The 21,132-nt window shown below is 36.2% G+C and overlaps 1 protein-coding gene across 6 annotated transcripts in view; it reads right to left on the bottom strand.

The window, feature by feature from the left end:
• Positions 1–21,132, bottom strand: part of GAPcenA (GTPase activating protein and centrosome-associated) — a 772,500-nt gene that overhangs the window by 507,132 nt on the left and 244,236 nt on the right. For all 6 annotated transcript variants that reach the window (XM_081765583.1, XM_081765580.1, XM_081765582.1 and 3 more), the window contains 2 exons: positions 16,777–17,018; positions 355–543 (listed from right to left, as the gene is read on the bottom strand). In XM_081765583.1, coding sequence (XP_081621709.1) covers positions 355–543; positions 16,777–17,018 — 431 coding nt within the window. The remainder of the gene's footprint in view (positions 1–354; positions 544–16,776; positions 17,019–21,132) is intronic.

The following is a 21,132-nucleotide window of genomic DNA, read 5'->3' as shown; positions in this document are numbered from 1 at the left end:
AAATAATTTTAAAGAAGACTGACTAACGTTAATTTTAAGGTTATACACACTGTCTGTCAGTCCGGGAGTTAACAAACTCTCACGAGCTACTTGATGGATCAATATCAACTTTGGTCAGGCCATGGAGGGTGAAAACTTATGAATCGAGTTCGTTGATAGAGGTGAAACATCCAGTTGATTCCAGGATATTGTCCCCATGTATTCTCTAGAGGTTAATATAGACAAACTTCCCTTGATAATATGCAACCCAAGTATATTAATAGTCGTGTTGGTTGCATATCATTTAGTTATATTCAATATTGAAATCAAACTACTCCACGTGGTGTACACCTGACTGTTACTTGTTATACTTACATGTAACAGAAGAGCTGCTGCAAGAAAGCTAAGTCCCTGACAATAGCCAACTTCTGAGTCGTGAACAGCGTATGCTTTAGATATTCTATACAAAGAATCTTGACCTAAACCTCCTCTCTCCTTGAAAAAGTCATGAGCAGGAAACGTTCTGTTAATATCACTTTTTATAACAGTTTCTGCGTTGCTTTCCTAAAAATAAGAATAAAATTTAGCTTAAGTTCTACTAATAAAAAGATAAATGTACAACACTTAGAGTCCTCAAGAATCTAACGTACAGTTTTACGTTATAACAACATACTTACACGCAACAGAGAACCTGCTGCAAGGAAGCTAAGCATCTGATATTAACCAACTTCTGAATCGTAAATAGCGTATGTTTTAGATATTCAATGCAAAATATTCTATATTGTAATATTTTTGTTTATGTAACTATATGTGCTTAAATTATTCCAAGATCTCTACATATTTTCACCCAATTTTAAGTTGCAAAATACGCTTCAGTTAGTGAAACTGGAGTGACTGATGGAAAGTTTCCCAATAACATAGAGAAGAGTTCACTAGAACAAGAAATTAACCGTCACCATAAAACTTCTAAAAGAAAGGAAACAATGAATTAGTGTGAAGCGACACTAAAATACTCCTAATTTCTAAGACAGTGATCGGATTATTATTATTATTATTATTATTATTATTATTATTATTATTATTATTATTATTATTCACGACTACTTAGGACAATCTCTTTCTTTTACAGGAGAAGAAAATAAATATTAACGATATACATCATTAGCGACATTCTGAATAACATACAACACACCTGAAGTTCATGGTAGAATGTGGGACGAAATACCAGGTATAATTAAATTATAAAGTATGAAGATTGGATAGAGTTCAAAGTAAGCCTTTAATATTTTATTTAAAATAATTAATTTTAACGAAAGAACATATAATCTTTTCGGGATATTCCGATCATCCTCCACTGGTTGAAACCGGTTAAATGTAACTTGGTAAAAGCGGATTAGATCAAAGAACTTCAAAATTTCTTTACTTAAATAATATAATATTTTTCGTAACATTCCGCCAAGATTATTCGACTTTGATCCAATATGTCATATATTTTTCTTAAGGACTCGCAAAACAAGCGTTGAATTTAGCCGCTGCCAACATGAACGCATTTAAGAAAAAACGTGAGAACGCATTCTATACGCGCCAAGAAATTTAGTATTTACCAACCGAAACGACTATTTCTCTCTCTCTCTTCATGTACGTGATTACGTTAACTAAACCTTCATCGTTCATACTACTATGTGTAAACTACCTATATTTCAACATTGAACATGCATTAGCTAACTACAGTAGTGCCACAAATTAATTTTATTAAATAAACATCAGAATTCTTGTTTAATATTTATTAGTAAAACTTGGAGACAACTTAACAGTAGCAAATTGCGAACATGTTAGTATTCGGAATATTTTGCCTACATAGTTTGTATGAACACCCACAACATTACATCTATTCCGTCTTGCGTCTACGCATATATGCAGCTCTAACAACCTATTATATGTCCTTCAGGCATAATTACTACTACATTCAAAATATATATTAGTATCTGAAAATCTGTATGTACCTTTCATTTCCAATTCACTTCCGATCATGAAGTTAATACACACGAGGAAATTAGTAATTTCAGAAAATTCACATTCTCGACAGGTATCATTTTTAATATATAGGCACTCTTATACTCTATTACATTTACTATACTATTCACTATCCTATTTTACTGCTCTGTTATGCTACTGTATATATGCTGTATCTATATTTATACTTCACCCACATATTGCCGATCGGAAAGGCATTCACTGAGTACAGAACTAGGTTGTGACACTGGAATTCAAAAAATTAGTTGATCTATCATTGTCATGTAAGATTCAACCAGAACAGCAATATGTCCAAGCCATTCATAGATCATTGGAACATGTAATCCAGTGAAGTGTATAAACATTATGTATACGAACTGTAAGTTATCTATACAGTTACCAAATGGTTTTGCTAATTACGTGGAATTAAACAAAAGACGAAAATTGAAGTCATTTCAGAACAGCGACTGGCTACTTGAACCAGCGAGAACGTTGCATTTAAAATAGTGCGGTGAGGCTAGTGTGTGACGAATTCCCAAACCCCCCATTGAGACAAAAGTCAAAACCTGTATTACATAATACTGTTTAAATAGTTGGGGTCCGCAGGAAATTGCCTAGAACACCTCAAAATGGTTTCACGTCTAAAATTATACATAAACACAACTAAAAACTTTAGTAGATAAAAGTATCCTAACTTGCAATGAACTCTCAAACTTTCTATATTAATTACAGGTCACTCAGCTGTCTTTTTAAATAGTTAAGTTAACTATCATAGTTCTTCCCTCTACCTTAGCAAACCTCAAAAGGTACCATGATATGCGTCAACCACCAAATGATGTGGCTGGAAAATGCAATATACTCAATTTGTCTGTTTACATTCAAACAAAATGTTCTGCACGTTCAGAATAACTATGGTGAACATAGTATTAATAATTTAAATTAGAACTGGAGAGCAGTAACCATTATTCCACACTGTTTGCCAAAAATAATAAGTTCGTAAGAAATATGGCGAATTTCACCTTGGAGCCGCAAGCCACTGCTCCATCAACAAATGTACCACAGAACGCACTAATTGCCGCGTTTTTTGCACCTAGAGACTACGGGAAAGTTATAAGTATATACACTCCCTCTTTGAATTTTAAAAATTAGTTCCGGGGTAAGTATCGTAAAAATGGTAAGATTTTGAAACAGTATGGTGTATATATATTAGGGTGGTCCTTATTTATATGGGGAAAAATAAATTTAGGAATTTCCTTCGGCTCACCCCCTAAAATAATTCCATATGGGACTAAATTAAGCCAGGAGAAAAACTAGATTCATTGAATAATTGTAAATGGTGCCCCAAACGACCTAAAGGTTTGAATTCGTTTACAATACATAGTATATGGGGAAAAGCTGGAATAAACTCTTGTAATTTAGATACGGCTTAAGGGAATGGAAAGATAATGGAACTACAGGAAGAGACCAACCTAATCTTGTATAGCATTATCATGACGGACATCTTGAAGTCCGTCATCTTCAATTCAGGTCAAAATTTTTAAACAGGAAGAGGGTCATGTGACATCTTTTTGAGGTAGCATTTCACCAGAAGCACAAATCTGGTATTATTTTCAAGTTACCTATATTCATGTAAGAGCTATTACGTGTAAAAAACAAAATGTTTCGATGTAATGTTATTTTATTGGAGTTATGGAACACAGATTTGTAAGAATTTTGGAGGTCTTTTACATAAATTAAAACAAACTGCTTGTTTTGCTTTGAACTACAAATAAGTTTTTCCATCAAGTTGATTCATAGACCATTATGAGGGGAAAAAAAAATTATAACTTGGAAGAAATTGCAGTATCCCTTATTTATGTAGTAGCTTTTTGGTAAGTTATGAATCTTATATGCTACATAGTTCAGTTTTGTCGCATATAGGAAAAGATTGTCTGTGGGCCTTCACTTTCTGCAAAAGAAGCTGTTTCTTCTCATTTTTCCTAAGAACGTTGTTGTAATCTTCTATTAGCTACACTCCCCTTTCTGCTGCACCGTTTGTTACATGGATGAATTGTCTTTCCTTGAAGATAGTCATTGTTATTTGGTGGGGGCTGCGGTAGCTCAGTGGTAGAGCGTTCACCTCTAGTGCATGGAGTCTTGGGTTCAAATCCTGCTCCTGCCAAGTAAACTTTGTGGTGGACAAACACCATGTACGAGGGTTTCCTCGGGGTTCTCCCGTTTCCTCCCACATTCATTCCACCATTTCACTCATTTCTCTTCTTCACCGTCTTTTTTAGTCTTGCCGGCATAACCGTGGGACGTAAAACTCAATAATTTCATTTTTTATTGTTATTTGGCTATGAAATCGGATCACACTCAAGAAACCCTTTGGGTATATTAAGTCTCGATGAAAATTTGAGTGTTCGTTGTAACAAATTCACTGTTTTCTCTTTTCATAAAAATGTTTATGGTATCATCTCTTGCGTCAAGCCTCTTTGCTGCTTCACGGTTTCCCCTTAGTTTTAATTCTTTCAATCACTTTTTGTTTTTCCATTATGTTAACTCCATTATCAAAAACACCCTAATGCTACGTGTTACTCCGTCAAGTACCAGAGTTGGCGTGAAAATTTAGAAAGAGCCACTTCAGATAATTCAGCATCTATTTGTCTATAACTGCACAAACCTTTCAAAAATTGCAGGTCTTGTAATGTTGAATGGGATGCTTGATCACATTTAAGCCAAGCTTGAACATATAGTCGTATCAGAAAATGCATACTCTCCGAAATTGTTGGCGAAAGAGTAATAAACAGTAGATTGCTTTTCCCAGCCATCTTATATGGTGAATTGCTCCAGGAAAACGAAAGAAAACTCCTCAAGGAGGTATGGCACCCAAGAATATGATTCTCAGTTCTAAAAATTCTCTGTAATCGTCTCTGTGGTGTCCTGCTTCTTCAAGTTTGATAGTAAAATTCAACACTTCAATTTTTTTTTTACATCAGAAATATTGTTCCTTACATCATCAATTCCTGGAATAAAGTTAGTGCAATCTATTTTCGGCCACTCGTTCTGGAAACACATCAATAGGAGAACGTCCGATCCAGATGCAGTGTCTACAAGGAAGGTATACAAGGTTATTTTTGAGCTACTGCTCTAGCAGAATGCAAGCACCGTTGACATGGCCCGTATTGCAGGGAGTAGTGTCACAATAAACTGTCTGCACGAACTTTACCAAGTTCCATTCTTCAAGCGAATGTACTATAGTAGAAGCAATATGTTCTTCTCTTGATGATGACAAAATGGGAACACCAATTAGCCTCTCATGACCATCTCCTGTAATAATTATTGATAACCTGTCGGCAGTCTCTCTGCCAGTCAAATTCGGCAGTAGTTTTCCGTTCCAATGCGTAACTAACGCATTTGATGCACTCTGAAATTGTTTTTTTGTGGTTCTGTGCAACTTCGCTACGAATTTTCTCTCAACATCGGTGAATGGAAGACCCATTTATTACTAGTTTCTCTACATTATGGCCTAATGCTTCTGCCGTCGCTGTCAGAATATGTATTGCTGCTCTCAGTGATCTTTTATCGATGAAGAGCAACAAAATAATAAAATTAGTCTTTGTGTAATAAAATTAATTTTTCCCCTTTTACATATCTTGGAGGGTTCGGGCACACACACATCCATATTTACATTTTTTCCAACATTCTCAAATGGGTGTTCCTCTTCATTACTTGAACTGCTCCATGTCTTTTGGTGTATAAACTTCAAACAAATCATTTTCAGAAGTGCATTTTTTTTTTCGTTCCTCTTTCTTTTAAATTTATTGAACAAATTCCCAGATACAGCATAACTTTGCCATTTTACACAGGGACATGCTAACAAAAGAAAGAAAAAAAAAAACAAAACAACAATAACAACAACATAGAAAAAAGAGTGTAAGAGTAAAACTATTCCGTCAAAGCTCGTTTAATTGTTCTTTCAAACACTGGGTAGCTCGAAAAAATGTCTACATCAGTTGTTACTTGATTATAACAGTTTGGTATTCTATAAAAAAGAGACCTCTGTATAACAGCCAACCTAGGACGGGCAAGATGGAATAGGTGGATATTCGGGTGATGCGGGAAGGGACACGTAAGGATAGTTCCTGAAGTAATATTTCCGATCTTAAGCTTCCATTAACTATTTTATGTAGATATTTCAGGTCAGAGATAATTCTGCGTACTTCAGGAGTCTGAATATTAAGATGTCGCAAGAGCTCCTTATTAGATAATATTCGAAGTGCAGGAACACGAAAACGGACTATAGCGATGAAGAAATTGAGAACAGAATCAAGTCTGGAGAGATGCGTAGGTGCTGCCATGGCCCATTAAAGCCGTGCATATCCTTTTCGTTCTTTTCGCGCCAAACTTATGTCTTTACTTTTAGTCATGTAAGAATTATTATCTCTAAAAAGGAGAAATCTTTGCACGGGTAATAATTCTTACACGACTAAAGCTATCTTTAAAATAGTGCCAGATTTGTGCTTCTGGTAAAACGCTACCTCAAAACGATGTGTCACGTGACCCTCTTTCTATTTGAAAATTTTGACCTGAATCCAAGATGGTGGATTTCAAGATGGCCGCTATGACAGTACTATAAAAAATTAGGAATGTTTCTTCCTTTAGATCTGGTATCTTCGTATTCCCTTTTGCCGTTTCTAAATTACATGAGTTTATTCCATTTTTTCTCATATACTATGTACTGTAATCGGATTCAAAATTTTAGGTCGCTTGGGGCACCATTTAATATTATTCAATGAAGCTAATTTTTCTCCTGGCTTAATTTAGTCCCATATGGAACCATTTTAGGGGGTGAGTCCAAAGAAATTCGGAAATCAAAAATTAAGGACCACCCTAATATATATATATATATATATATATATATATATATATATATATATATATATATATAAGGTGTTGAACAAAAAATCTAAAACGTGTGCAAAAGTGTGAGAATTATACCTAGTATGGTGTTGGGCCTCCTTTACGTCCAAAACAGCCTGGATCCGACGTGGAATGGACGTATACAGCTCCTGAATCATGGTGTGCGGAATTTTGTACCATTGTTCCTCCAAAACATGCTCCAGTTCCTTAAGGGATGCTGGTGGAGGGTAATGAGAACGAACACGCCTTTCTAACGCAGATCACAATGGCTCAGTGATGTTCAGATCTGGTGATTGTGGGACCCAGGGGAGGTGTGATAGCTCTTGGTCATCCTCGTCAAACCATGATTTCACCGTTTTTGCAGCGTGACAGGGTGCCAAATCATCTTGGTAGATGCCATCACTATCAGGGAACAATATTTGGGTCATGGGTAGAACCTGGTCCCCCAAAATGGCCTCATACGCCTTAGCATTCATCATTCCATACAGGGCTATGATGGGACCTGCAGAAAACCATATCACTGTCCACACTGTAACAGAACCATCCTTATGCTTTACAGTTGGGAGCAGACAGTGTGTATCATAGGCCTGCGACGGTGTTCTCCATACGTAAACACGACCGGTTGTTGTAAACAAGGTGAAGGTCGATTCATCGGACCACATTACGTGTTTCCACTGCTCATGAGTCCACGCCTTGTGGTCCTTGCACCACTGGATACGCCTCTTCGCACTTACTGCTGTGACAAGGGGTTTGGTGATAGCGGCCCTGCCATGAATTTTCATTTCATGAAGTTCCCGTCGCACTGTTTTCGATGAAACCGTGTTCTGTAGGCCGGAAGTTAGTTCAGACGTAATTTTCATTGCAGTGGTCTTTTTTCTAGCTGCTACAATCCGTTTTAATGCATTCCGATCCCTATCTCATAGGATTGTCTTTCGACCACTGTTGTGCTTTGCAGACGTCGTTTGCCCATGAATTGTGTATGCCCTCGTGACATTGGACACAGTGCCTTTCGATACCCCCACAATGTTCGCCACTGTTGCTACTGAAGCTCCAACCAGACGGGCACTCTTTGGAAGTCTGTCAGATCGCCCATTTTACCGCACCAGTTTCAAATCACGCCACTCACAGGTGAACTGGTTACTGCTGACGGAAGACGACAGTCCAGATGACACATTGAAAACAACAAACGGTCGGCAACATCAACACGTGTTGTACGTGGAAGGCCAAACTTACGTGTCTTGTATGAACTGTTTTTAGATTTTTTTCTATTCCCTGTATATATATATATATATATATATATATATATATATATATATATATATATATATATATATATATATATATATATATATATATAATTTCAGTCTTTCCTACAATCCCCAGTTTGGGGCATCGATCTGTCAAGAATAAGAAATTACGGAATCGAGTGAGAAATTTAAAGTGAAGAAATAGGTTGAACAATGTTGGCAATATAAATCATATTTCACTTTCTGAATAGCTTGAATTTTCTGCTGAGTGAAGTGTTAAAAATTAAATTCAATAATTTCGTATGAAAGATACATATTCGATATGTATGTAAATATGCAATGACAAACTTAGTTGTAATTTTTCTACAATACATTGTGCGTTACATAAGTATTCAAAGAATCTCTTCAAAGTAAAGAAACATTGGAAGTCTCCAAGGCAGACGAATGCTATTGCGGGATATATCAGAATGCTATAAAGAAAATATACACTTTCTTTATCAAAATTGATTAATTTCTACCTAGTTCATACTTTAAAATTGAATGTGTATGGGTACATTTGCAACATAAGGTGAAGTTTGCTTTCCCTTATTTACTCCCTTAATCTTCATGGATCGTAACCCTAAACAGCAAGTTTATTTTGGAAGGTCTGAGGAAAGCAAACACCAAACTTCATTAATACACATACATTTCACAAAAATTATCATGGAAGAAGCAGACAGACGTAAAAATGTTGGCTGAGTTGAATGACAGAAAATTACTTCAATATCGATCAGAAAAACGGAATGAATTCCCACGATAGTCAGATTTTATGGTACATTTCATTCTTTGCAAACAATTTGAGTCACCTTTCCCTCAGGATAAGAATTTAGAAGATCTGGCTTGAGTAAAGTGCTAGTCACGCTCAAAAAGTTATTTGAAACGGTTCAGCGACTTTCCACGACTATATAAAAGATCAGGTTTAATTGAATTTTATTAGCATATATTTAACCCAGCGAAGTATGGAGGCACTATCCAATCTATAGGACAATCTTACAAATTTTTAAGGGTTGGAAACGAGATGTTGCTCGAATACGGTACGAGCAATATCTTCCCTTAGATCTAAACAAGCAATAACCTTGTATCCGATTATTATTTAAAGCAACAAGCAGTAACCGATTATTATTTCTTCTTATTTCATTCGGGTCTTCTCTGGGAACTTTGTAGAGTACAGAAAACTGATTCCACCGATGAATTTAAGAAATTATTTATATATATGTAAACAAATATGTTCTTCCATCGCAAAGGCGCATAATGAGTCCTGTTTACAAAACAAAACACTTTTTTACTTCTTCACACTCAGCTTGCCGAAAATAAGATTAAAACATCTTTCTTGTGTAACTTTTATTAACGTCAGTAAATAAAAGCCTGAGTCAACTTCATATGTACGTCAATTTGTAACAGTTCTTGCTCGCCGATTTGGTGATGTCTATGATTGCATTAAGATCTTAAAATTACGGAGAACTTTCAACGAACATGTGAATCAAAATTATTGCCTGGAGCGTACGCTGGGTATTTTTTAGAGGAAGATGGAGGGATCGAAATTACGTGATATGTAATCATAGCATGTATTCATTTAGTTTATTGTTTTCCCATATAGTAACAGAAAGCTCATCTTAGACGAAGGATTCTTGGCTCGATCCTAAGCCATGTGAGTTTGAGGTGGACAACATCGTATCCATGGAAATTTCGGAGTTCTCGTTTCGCCAGATTTTCACTCCCCCAATCCTTTTATAATCATTCACTTTCATTAAATTATCCGTCTCCTTTAATCTAAAGGGCATATTCATGGAACAGTAAAACTATCATCTTTATTTTATTTCTTGTTTACTTATTTACTTTTTTAGTTTTCTAATTTTGTTATTATTACTTTTTTTAAGGTTTGCTTTTAACTATTTAGTGTGCATACAGTAATCATTTATTTCCATTTGTGTCAAATTGTTTTCACTGAAATTTAGCGTAAAATCATTTGAAAATTTGCTTATCTTCCGATAACAGTACAAACAGAGCTAAAAGTTTTAATTTTGATTAAAAATCCTACTGCCTTGACATTGAGCAATGATAATAATGTTGCTTGATCTGAAATAATGAGCAGAAGTATTTAGCATACCCACACGAACAACCGGAAGTCGGGTATCATATTCGCTGAGTTTGCAATATTTACAGTAAGCAACGATTATCTGAGGCCTATTGCAAAAGTTATGGTAACTTTTATTTTTTAAAAAATGAAAGTGGAAAAGAAGGAAGAAGTCCTGGAGTATGTATATATATATATATAAAAAAAAAAAAAATTAGTACATATGTAAACGTTACATGTAGGGAGTTGGATCAACAAACATATATGCATCAAAAAGTAGCGCGAGTAAAATGAGTACAACGAATCGTTCGTTTCATACGTATTTTACCTCGAATTACGTTACGAACAATTAACAGTACAATTACAATTGTGCGTAAAGCCAAGAAACACATACCAATGGTATCTAATGCTCTTCGAAATAATATCCCAAAGAATGAACTAAGTAACAAGATTACGACGCCACAGAAATGTAGCGAGCCAGAACTCAAACGCTAATAAGCGGAATGGCGACAATCAGGCTCACCACGCAGTGAGGAATTTCGCCACAATTCTTCCCCTATCAAGTGAATGATCCTAATAACGAATAATATTGGACGATGTTTGTGCCGTTTCATCAAATGTTGCCGAACTGTGAACGCACTATACTACTCCCGTACTTTACCGCAACTACGTCGGGCTACTCGCGAAAAATACTCTGAATGTCTACAATATCCACCAGAGATGGAAAATGAACCGGTTCTTGTGAAAACGCTCCGGATAGGTTCCTGTCTTTAGCATGGGTCCTTGGTGCCTGAGCCGGTACAAAAGCTCGTACCGGTACGATCTTTTCGGTACAAAAGATCGTACTGGTAAGATCTTTTCCATTCCTGATATGCACACATCCCTCACGACAACGTCACAGCTCATGCGGCAGTATGTCTGCATAAACTTTTTACGCGGTATCTGAGGATTGGAAATACTCGCGCATCTACAATATTTGACAGATTTATAACCTCGTGATTTCGATTTCATACAAAAACTGAAGGAATCACTGTGTGGAACACGCTTTCGAACACGTGAAGACACTGTCACAGTAGAAGCAACGAAATCAAAAGATTCGCTTATGGTGTGGCTTATGGACAAAACGATTCACCTCTCAGATCGCCGCTCAATGGTACGCTCACTAAAATGAATCGGTTCATTGGAACAGTTCAATGACTCACTTATATTTTTACGAGCGGGAAAAGGGAGGAGTGGGGAGGTAAAAACTAAAATCGTATTATCAGACTAATATATTATATAATACAAATTTTAAAAGGTACAACTGCAATTTTACATTACAAGCATACTGTTATTAACAAATTTAACTTTGAAAAATCATAGGAAGTTACAATTTTAGACTAATGCAATGTGAAGAAAAAAATTAGAAAATGTCCCCTTTAAAAAAATCAGAAACTGTGAAATACATGCTTTTAATGAGTTTCTATACTGAGCTTCATCTTCCTACCTTCAAGGATTAATAAGATATTTTATTTTTGACATCAAATTTGAAGCACCTCTATCCTCTTAGACTATGTCTTTTAATCAAGAAACATGATAAAATCTGACCGCAAGATAAGTACCAACTATGTTCCAAATTTCACTCCAAACTGTCCGACCATTTGCCCGAGATGCAGTTAGACAACAGGCAAAATCACTTTCAACGTGAAAGGAATTATAGAAAATATCCTTCTCTCTTCTCCTTAAAACAGAAATGTTAATGGGGAATTTATATCCCGAGTTTCATCTTTCTAGTTTGATACGCTAGTGAGATACTGTACTTTTTATATACATACATTTTGAGCCGTTTAATCAAAGTAATAAGACAAAAACCTAGTTCAAGATGGATACTAATTTGTATGTTTAAAAATTCATTTCAAACTATTCAATCGTTTTCCTATGATGCGATTACAAACAACCGGTAACATCGCTTTCAAGTTAAAAAAGAAATTACAGAAAATGCTCCCTTCTTCCCTTAAAATAGGAATTCGCAAAACGTTGAGATAGGTATATATATATATATATATATATATATATATATATATATATAATACATGCATATCTTCTTGTGTCTTTCTTAATTTTGTAACACCAGAATTTGTAATTAAGTTTTGTGCATTTGCACAGATTTCTTTACGTTGTAGAGTTAAACTATAATTTACGTATACCTTATTGCAAATGTATTTATTTGGTTTGATTTGTATCTAAATTCCTCTTTTCTTTCCTTCTTTGCAAAAACATCTCCTTATCTATTCTCCTTACAAATTTTACAATGATAGTACCTGACTTTTGATTTGGACCCTTTTTAACCTATGCCATGCGTCTATCATTTCATTTTCTATTTCTATATCCAATGCCTTACCAACATTCTTAACAATATCTATAATATTTTCATTCAGTTCCTCTGGAACATCAATTATTTCCAGTATATTTCTTCTAATGCATTGTTCAAGTTCATCAAGCTGTATCGTTACGTAATTTAATTTTTGTTTTAATTGTTTAATTTTTTCCACACACTTATCAATTGATTCCGTCTGTTTTTATTTTAATTTTTTATATTTTATTTATTAAATCATTATTATCGTTCAGCATTTCATGAGCTAACTTAAGTAATTCTTTTAGTTTCCTTCCTAAATCAACATTTACTTTTTGTAAAGTTGCCGTTTCCATTTTCAGATTTTGAATTAGCTGATGTAAGTCATTAATCGAAGATGATGGTTCTGAAGTTGGGTTGCTACCCTGCGGTTATTTCTTTCGCCTTCTGACACTACCTGGACTAGTTTCGATTTCCTAGTTTTGATTTGGCAACACTAGCGAAAAACGGGAGATGGGTGAGTGGGATCAGCCGGTAGCAGGTGGCCTTGGATTCAGTGCAAAATGGGACGTTGGACTGTAGAGCAGCGCGTGTTTTGTGTTCGCGCAAGTCAATCGTGTTCGTGTAACAAGCATTAAGACGTGTATTTGGTAACCAGCAAGGAAGATGAAAAGTGCTATCAGGAAAAATTATATGTAGGTGTGTTACAAGTGGGGCGCAAGTGGTAATATAGGAGACAAACCACATCTGCATAAGAAAACAGTCCGTACATTCGAAAACATCTCATGCATGAGGGAGGTAGTTCTTGAGATTCCATAAGTTCAACGCGGCGACATTCCGTCACACTGAATTTTCCTCGTAGCAGTCTTGGATGAATACTGCGACATAATCTCAAGTTTTACCCATACAAAGTAAGAGTGGTGCAGGAATTATCGGAGGCAGGTGAAAGAGTGCGAACGCAATATCGACAGGTTTACTGGAGTTAATTATCCAGAACATTTTTCATTCAATTCTCATGACTGAAGAAACGAACTTCTTTCTGAAGGGGTATGTGAACAAACAGAACTTCAGATATTAGGCACTTGAAAATCCCCGTCAGTTACATGAAAAGCCCCTCCACAGTGAGAAACTTGTCCTGTGGTGTTGGGGCTATGGATATTCTCGGGCCATACTTTTTCGAGAATGAAAACGAGCAACCTGTTACTGTGACAGCGGAATGATACACAAAATATTCACATATTTCCTCCTCCCACAGCTACGACAAATAAAGTTAATCTGGAATATACGTGGTTTCAACAAGATGGTGCAACGGACTACACGGTCAGGCAATCGATAGTAATACTCACGTCAGTATCATGTTCCTTGAAAACTTATTTCCAGATTCTGGGACCGTTCCATGTTCCCCAAGATCCACAGACTTGACCGCCCCTGAGTTTCTCTCGTGGGGGCATTTGAAAAACCGACTGTATGGAATTAGGCTGCAGATGCTGAAGGAACTGAAGCAAAGGATTTGGGAAGAAATTTTCACTAGCATTTCGGATCTCTTACACTGAGTAAAGGGCAATTTCCGTGAACGACTGACCAACTGTATTCAGAGGGGTGGAGGATACTTGCATGATGTTATACTCAAAAGATAACAGCTCAACTAAAAATCCAAGTTAGTATTGTAATTATCAAACGTAATTACATTAATTTATTTATAAAAGTGTGTTTTATTTCAACATGAAATCGGCCACCCTATACAATACCATATAGTGTTCTCAGATTAAAGAAACTCAACGTCACTTTCTCTTACACGGAATGTAATTGAACCTGAACCCACGAAGTGGGGGTGATGTATATATTTCCTGAAAGCTTGGGTCAAGGTAAGATCAAAACCGGTTACCAAAATTGGGGAGGTTTCAAGCATTTCGCTTGAGGGCAGAACGTTATTCATTTTTATTAACACCTTTAAGCGTGTCTTAAGGCCCGTTGCAACCCCGAAAAATCTGAAACGGCGGGACAAATATGAAAACTGAAAAACATGTCTTTCATCATTTCAAAAGTATAATTTATCAACGTAAAATAAATTGTCCCAGGTTCCCCCACAGGGTCCCAGATGGGGTCCAACTCAAATTTTTTAAATGGAAAGGGGGGTCAAATTGCATATTGTATGAAAGTTGGTGTTAAATAAAAGAAGATAAATCAAGTCGCGACTCTCTACGATAAGCCTGTGCAAAATAGCGGTGGGTCAAAATATCAACACAATCTTTATTGCAAAATCTATGGCCTAGAAACCTAGAACATGCAGCACCTGATTTGTCACATTTTTCTTGTGTGAAATCACGTCACGGTCACACTCCCTGGTTTCTTGGCATTTGCGCTTAGCGTTTAAAGTATGTTTATGGAGTATGCTGTAGCAACAATAGCTGTCTCTTACTGCATTTCCATAACAGAGGTGTGGAATGTCATTACACCACAAGAATGTTTAAAGTTGGTTGGAAGTATGCCTAACCGTGTGAAGAAAATGTTTGAAAGATCATGCCTGAGCTACAAGGTATTAAAAGACATACTGGGTGCATTATGATGCAAACTGTAATTACGGAAACATTAATATTCAGGTTTATTTCCACATTTTTTTTAATGCTCTTATACTTTTGACTGATACTCTGCCTCTGTACATGGTCTGCCCAATTGCACAAACTAATTCACACATAACATAATATCAATTACAATTATGAACTAAAATGGGATACCAGCGCTATACTCAATGGAGAAAAATTAGATGCCAATAGATATTATAAAAGGTTTGTGTTTAATTCCTCTAAATTTACTAATGCAATGCACATAAAGTTGGATAAGCGAAAATAAATTTAATTATCAGGACATTTACGAGATCAGTAAAGTGCTAAAACTGCACCCTCACAAAATTACTTTTCCTTTGAATAGAGGGTTTAGTGGTGGGCAGCCGTCTCTCACCACTTTTGGCAAATATTGTAATGGATTACTATGAAAGAAAATTCAAACTCATAAAATACTATCCATATGCATAAAAATGAAAGTCACTATGTTTGTGACTTCGTAACTTTTGAACCACCCGACTGATGTCGATCGAATTTTCAACATACTTGAGGTTCGGGTCTGGCCTGGTTTTTATCATTTAACTTTAACGGTACAACGAGGAAAGGGGAAAAGTAAACATAGATATAAAAGAAATAAAAGTTAATAACTCTCGAACCATGCGACCGACCTCGACCAAATTTGCCACAAAGATGAGATTCGGGCCTGGGATTTTTTTTTTTTTTTTTTTTTTAATCGTTTCCCTTTGACGGCGTAACGTAGGGGAGGGGAAAGGGGGGTATTTATAAAAATACATATAAATGAAAGTGACTATTTTTGTGACTTAATAACTTTTTAACCACCTGACCGATCTCGATTAAATTTTCAACATAGATGACGTTCGAGCCTGGAGTTCTTTTTTCTTTTAATATTTTCACTTTCACGGTAGAACTTAGGGGAGGGGGAGGGGGAGATTAATATATAAAACTAAATAGAACTTAACTCTTGAACCACCCAACCGATCTCGATCAAATTTTCATCATATATGACATTCGGGCTTGGGATATTTTTTATCATGTCGTGCCGCGCAACATGGGGAGGGGAGAGGGATATATAAAATCAGGGCATTTAAAAAACAATAGTGTCCTGCGCTTACGCAGGACGTGCGGGCTTGCTAGTTATTATTATTATTATTATTATTATTATTATTATTATTATTATTATTATTATTATTAAGTGAGATAATTCGTTATATTAAAAGAAAAAATAAACTATTGCCACTCTAAGGAACAAGAGTACATGCCTAGAGACCCTTACGAACAAATACTGAAAAAAATGTACGATATACCTAAAATATAATGTAAATACATGTTACAAGAACTTATAGAATTGCAGGTGATAATATAAAGAATTATTTTGGAAGTTTGACTTAAATCTGTTTCAAAATTAGAGTTGTGAAACTGACTGTGACACTTAAACAGAAACGGAAAAAGGGGAAAATATAACAAGACCAGATTTATTTACTCGGAAGTTCTTGCTTTGGAAAAGCATTTCTTTTTCCACTATTCCCCGACAACTTCTTAAAAACTGTTCTTTTTTTATTTCCATGTAATAATCCAATGATTAGGTTAATTTTGTTCCACCATACTAACCTTCGTTATTAATAGTCTGTAAGTTTCCATCATACTTAAATCATTTTCGCACCCTGCGAGTCGCTGCCAGACCTCTCCTCTCAATGCTTCTGGAATACCTTGTTTTACCAATGTCGCAAGTTGTCTTGGACGTTGCTTTGTATTTTGCCATTTTTGCAGAACATCCGCCCAGGACTCTAATTCAACTTCAGAACAATCTTTGGATACCTCACCAGTGCCACTGAGAAGAGGTTCATCATTATCTGGAAAGATATAGAAAGCCTTAGAAAAGAATATTTATAAAACAATGATAGATATTTTATGGAAATATGTTGCATTCATACACACCTTCGCCTTCACATTGAGCAGAAATTCTATTTTCTACATTCCTCACGGAATATTTCATTCACTCTATGACCACCTATCATCTGGATAGCGTTGCTTACTCAAGTACTACTAACAAAAGAGCTTCTGAATTCTAGATTAAATTTATGTTGCACTACCATCATATTAATATATACTAAATAATGTAAATATTTCTAGTTTAAAGCACGTCAAGATGTGTGAGGTCGAAACAATGAGGATGCACATGCAGTGCTTGGCCGTTATTAGTAGTGTGTTAGGTATCATCTATAGCACGTCAGGAGGAATATAATCAGAGCATGTTTTAAAGAAGGCAAACGGTAGTGGTGCAAAACGGAAGACTTCTCTGAGTTTCTAAGATGCACTGTAGGTGCGCGATTATTAGGGCCAAGTGTGTTAAATATCCAAGGTGATAATTTAACTTTGATTCTTTTTCATATCCGCGTTCTTTTCTTCTTTTCCTAATGTTAACTCGACATATTGCTTTATTAGATATCCGATTCAGCTAAAATAACGAACTTTTATAGTGGATATAAAGCGTGTTTGGATATAGTACATATTTCTATCGTCCGTGTAGATAAATGCTTAATCATGGAATTATTACGTTTCTTCCTTTTGAAAGCTTCATTCAACAAAACAAGTTCCTGGGAAAAAGAAGTTCGAGTTCAATGAGCTGGTTTACAAGTTAATCTAGCTTTTTATCAGCTTAAATATACGCGTGGAACAACCACGAATATATTAAGACAGAAAATAATATATGAATCACATACGAGGGTCACTACCAAAGTTTTGAGATACGCATTGTTTTGTCACAGTATTTGAATTCCAACAATTGCGTTTGGTAGTGGTATCCAGAGCAAAGAAGCGAAGCAAGTTTCAACTCGCCTCGCTTATCGGCGTGGTCGTATCGCCTTCACTTGTTTGTTGATGTGAGCAGTATTCGCCTGACTAGAATGCAGCTCGAAAGGGAACATTTTCGGGCAATGATCCTTTACGATTTCAAAAGTGGTTTGAATGAGATACAAAGCCTTGACCATTTGCGGTGGGCGTTTGGAGACCTTGTCACTTCTCGTGCTACAAAAATTCGGTGGTTTGGTGAATTCAGAAGATGCCGGACATCGCTTAAAGATGAAGAGAGAGCTGGACGTCCGGCAAGAACTGTGTCAGATGAAAACATTGCCGCTGTGGAACAAATGATTCGAGAAAATCCTCGAACAACTTTCAAGGACACTGAATCTACAGTGAACATTGGATCGCCAGCAGTAACAAAAATCCTTCATGATCATCTTCGGCTCAGGAAGGTTTCATCTCGTTGGGTGCCTCACACTTTGACTGAACAGCAGAAGTGCATGCGTGTGGAATGGTGTGAAGAAATGCTTGCAAGATTTGATGGAGGCAATTCTCGACATGTCTCTGACATTGTTACTGGTGATGAAACTTGGATCTATCAAGTCTGAAAATAAACGCCAGTCTACAGTTTGGATCTTTCCAGACGAAAATCCACCCACGAAAGTGAAGCGACCGCGAAGTGTGGGGAAGAAGATGGTCGCAACTTTCTTCTCCAAATCTGGCCATCTTGCAACTGTTCTACTTGAAGAACAAAGGACTGTTACTGCTCAGTGGTACACCACTGTTTGCCTAACAAAAGTGTTCCAGAAGCTTCGAGAACGGCGTCCAAGAACTGGATTGCGTGGGATCCTGCTACATCATGACAACACGCCCGCACACACGGCCAACATCACAATTCAGTTTTTGGAATCTACGGAGGTCAAACTTATGACTCATCCACCGTACAGCCCTGACCTGGCCCCTTGTGATTTTTTTATGTTCCCCAGGATCAAAGATCGCATGCGTGGGAAGAGATTTTGCAGCCCTGGTGAAGCTGTAGTGGCTTACGAGAATGAACTTTCAACATTTGAAGAAAAAGACTGGCAACACTGCTTCCAAAATTGGTTTTCGAAGATGCAAAAGTATGTACAGTGTAATGGTGAATACAGAAGCGTCATTTCAGATTTTGCTTGGGTGAGGCAAAACCCCTCGATATAAGTAAACTTTCGCGTTTTTCACTCATTTACTACTGCTCTATTGATAAAATCTATATAAATCTCAAACTCAGGGGGGGCAAATGCCCCTCCCTGCCCCCCTAAATGACGCCCCTGGGTGAATACTTTGAGAAAACGTAAGTGTTACATTGATTTTAAGTATGTAAGTTATTTCACATCCCTAAACTTTCTTAGTGACCCTCGTATCACTTATTCACCGGCGGGCAGAACTTATCTAGAAATAAGCAATAATTTTCAATCATTCAATGAAACAAGTTAACAAAATTCTTTTGTTGTGCGTTAATGATATTTGAGATTCCGATGCCAAAAGAAAAGGTTTCCGAATTATTTCTCCTAAAGCAATGGATTGGTTTAATGAAACGTTCTCAATTCATTGAAAAAGTGTATTCTGAGATGGCTATGCGTTTTTCTTAAACGCAGAAGGTGATTATTATTTGGTTTCACTAAAGACAGGATTTGAAAACGTTATCAAAATTCTATAATGATGTACATTATAGAATATAGGTCAAATACTGCATGGTCCTTTATCTCTCCATCAAACATTAAGAACAAATCTACACGAAGATGAGTCAAAAGTCTTTTCTTAATTAAAAATACTATTTATTACTTGTTTTGGTTAAATTGAGTCGTTATGGATACTCGACTATAGTATAGTGATTTTTCCCCTTCTCTACCTTAATACACAAAATTACAATTAATGGGTGAAGTACGGCAAAAATAGCCTCTCGTAAGCTTAATAATAAGGTTTAACATTTATAGAAAAAATTCGAACTTAGATTTTTTTTAAATTTCGATACAATGTGGGAACAACTTCCAAACAGTTTAAGATACTAAAACATATATGAATGCCAGAAATAAATAAAGCACTATCTACAATCGACTACAAAAATACAAAAACAACGAACTACAGAAGCAGAATTAGTAAGCACCAAGGTAATGAAGGACTTATGTACTTGTAGCATCTAATATTCGTATCAACAGTCAACAATCCGGAACTTTGATGAGTATTTCTTAAGGTACTGTTTTAAAAAAATCAAAACAGAAAAAATTAAGGAAGAGTTTTTTCTCCGCAGCAACCGATATCGGCACAGTTTATCGGCATATACTCAAGACTTCGCTGCTTTTCGAGAGGAATATTCTACAAGAAGTTTTCTTTCCTTTCTGATCAGTTTTGGTAAATTTTCCTGGCGGAATTTGAAGGCTGTAGAGATAATGTAACGTGGGTTCTTGTCACCACGGCATGGCGCGTTCTCAGGTTATGAATCCAAGAGAAGGATTTTAGAGATAGAGGTTAGCTGAGAATAACTATATTGAAAATAAGGAGTCGGGGACAGACAAGGGGTGGTCCTCCACCCTGGTATTTGATGTAAGACTAACAACTTTATGCCGTAAAAAATGTATTTACTCAGAAACATTGACAGAAGCCTTGGACCACGAGTGATAAATTGGCACGACCCTAGCACAGAAAAATTAGATGAGATTTGGAGCATGTAATATAAGAAGTCTGTATTGAAGAATTTATTGAAGAAAGGAGGGGTCAGAACTTATAGAAAGAGCGGAGAAAATTTATTAAGATCAATAAAGAAGAAGAATAGAAAGGAACTAAAAAGATTAATGTTGAGGAAGAAGGAGTCATCTACAGGGTATGGCGTGAGGACTGCGATATGTCACATATAGGAGAGACAGGAAAGAGAATGAAAGAAAGGATAAAACAACATGAAGATTATGTTTGGAGGAAGAAATATACCAAAGCCATACACAAACATGTTAAGAAGACGAATCAAGGAATTAATTGGGATAAGACGGAAGTATTGGAGATGGAGAAAGGAATGATAACAAGGAAGTGGAAAGAAGCAGATTGGATAAAGAAGGTAGGAAGAGAGAAACTGATGAACTGGACAGGAGGCTTACTTATTAATGAATTATGATACGGAAGTTTGGATAGCATAGA

This window comes from Thermobia domestica, chromosome 7, assembly GCF_964235325.1.
Source record: "Thermobia domestica chromosome 7, izTheDome1.hap1.1, whole genome shotgun sequence".
Classification (NCBI taxonomy): Eukaryota; Metazoa; Arthropoda; class Insecta; order Zygentoma; family Lepismatidae; genus Thermobia; species Thermobia domestica.
This window is presented reverse-complemented; position numbering and strand designations above follow the sequence as displayed.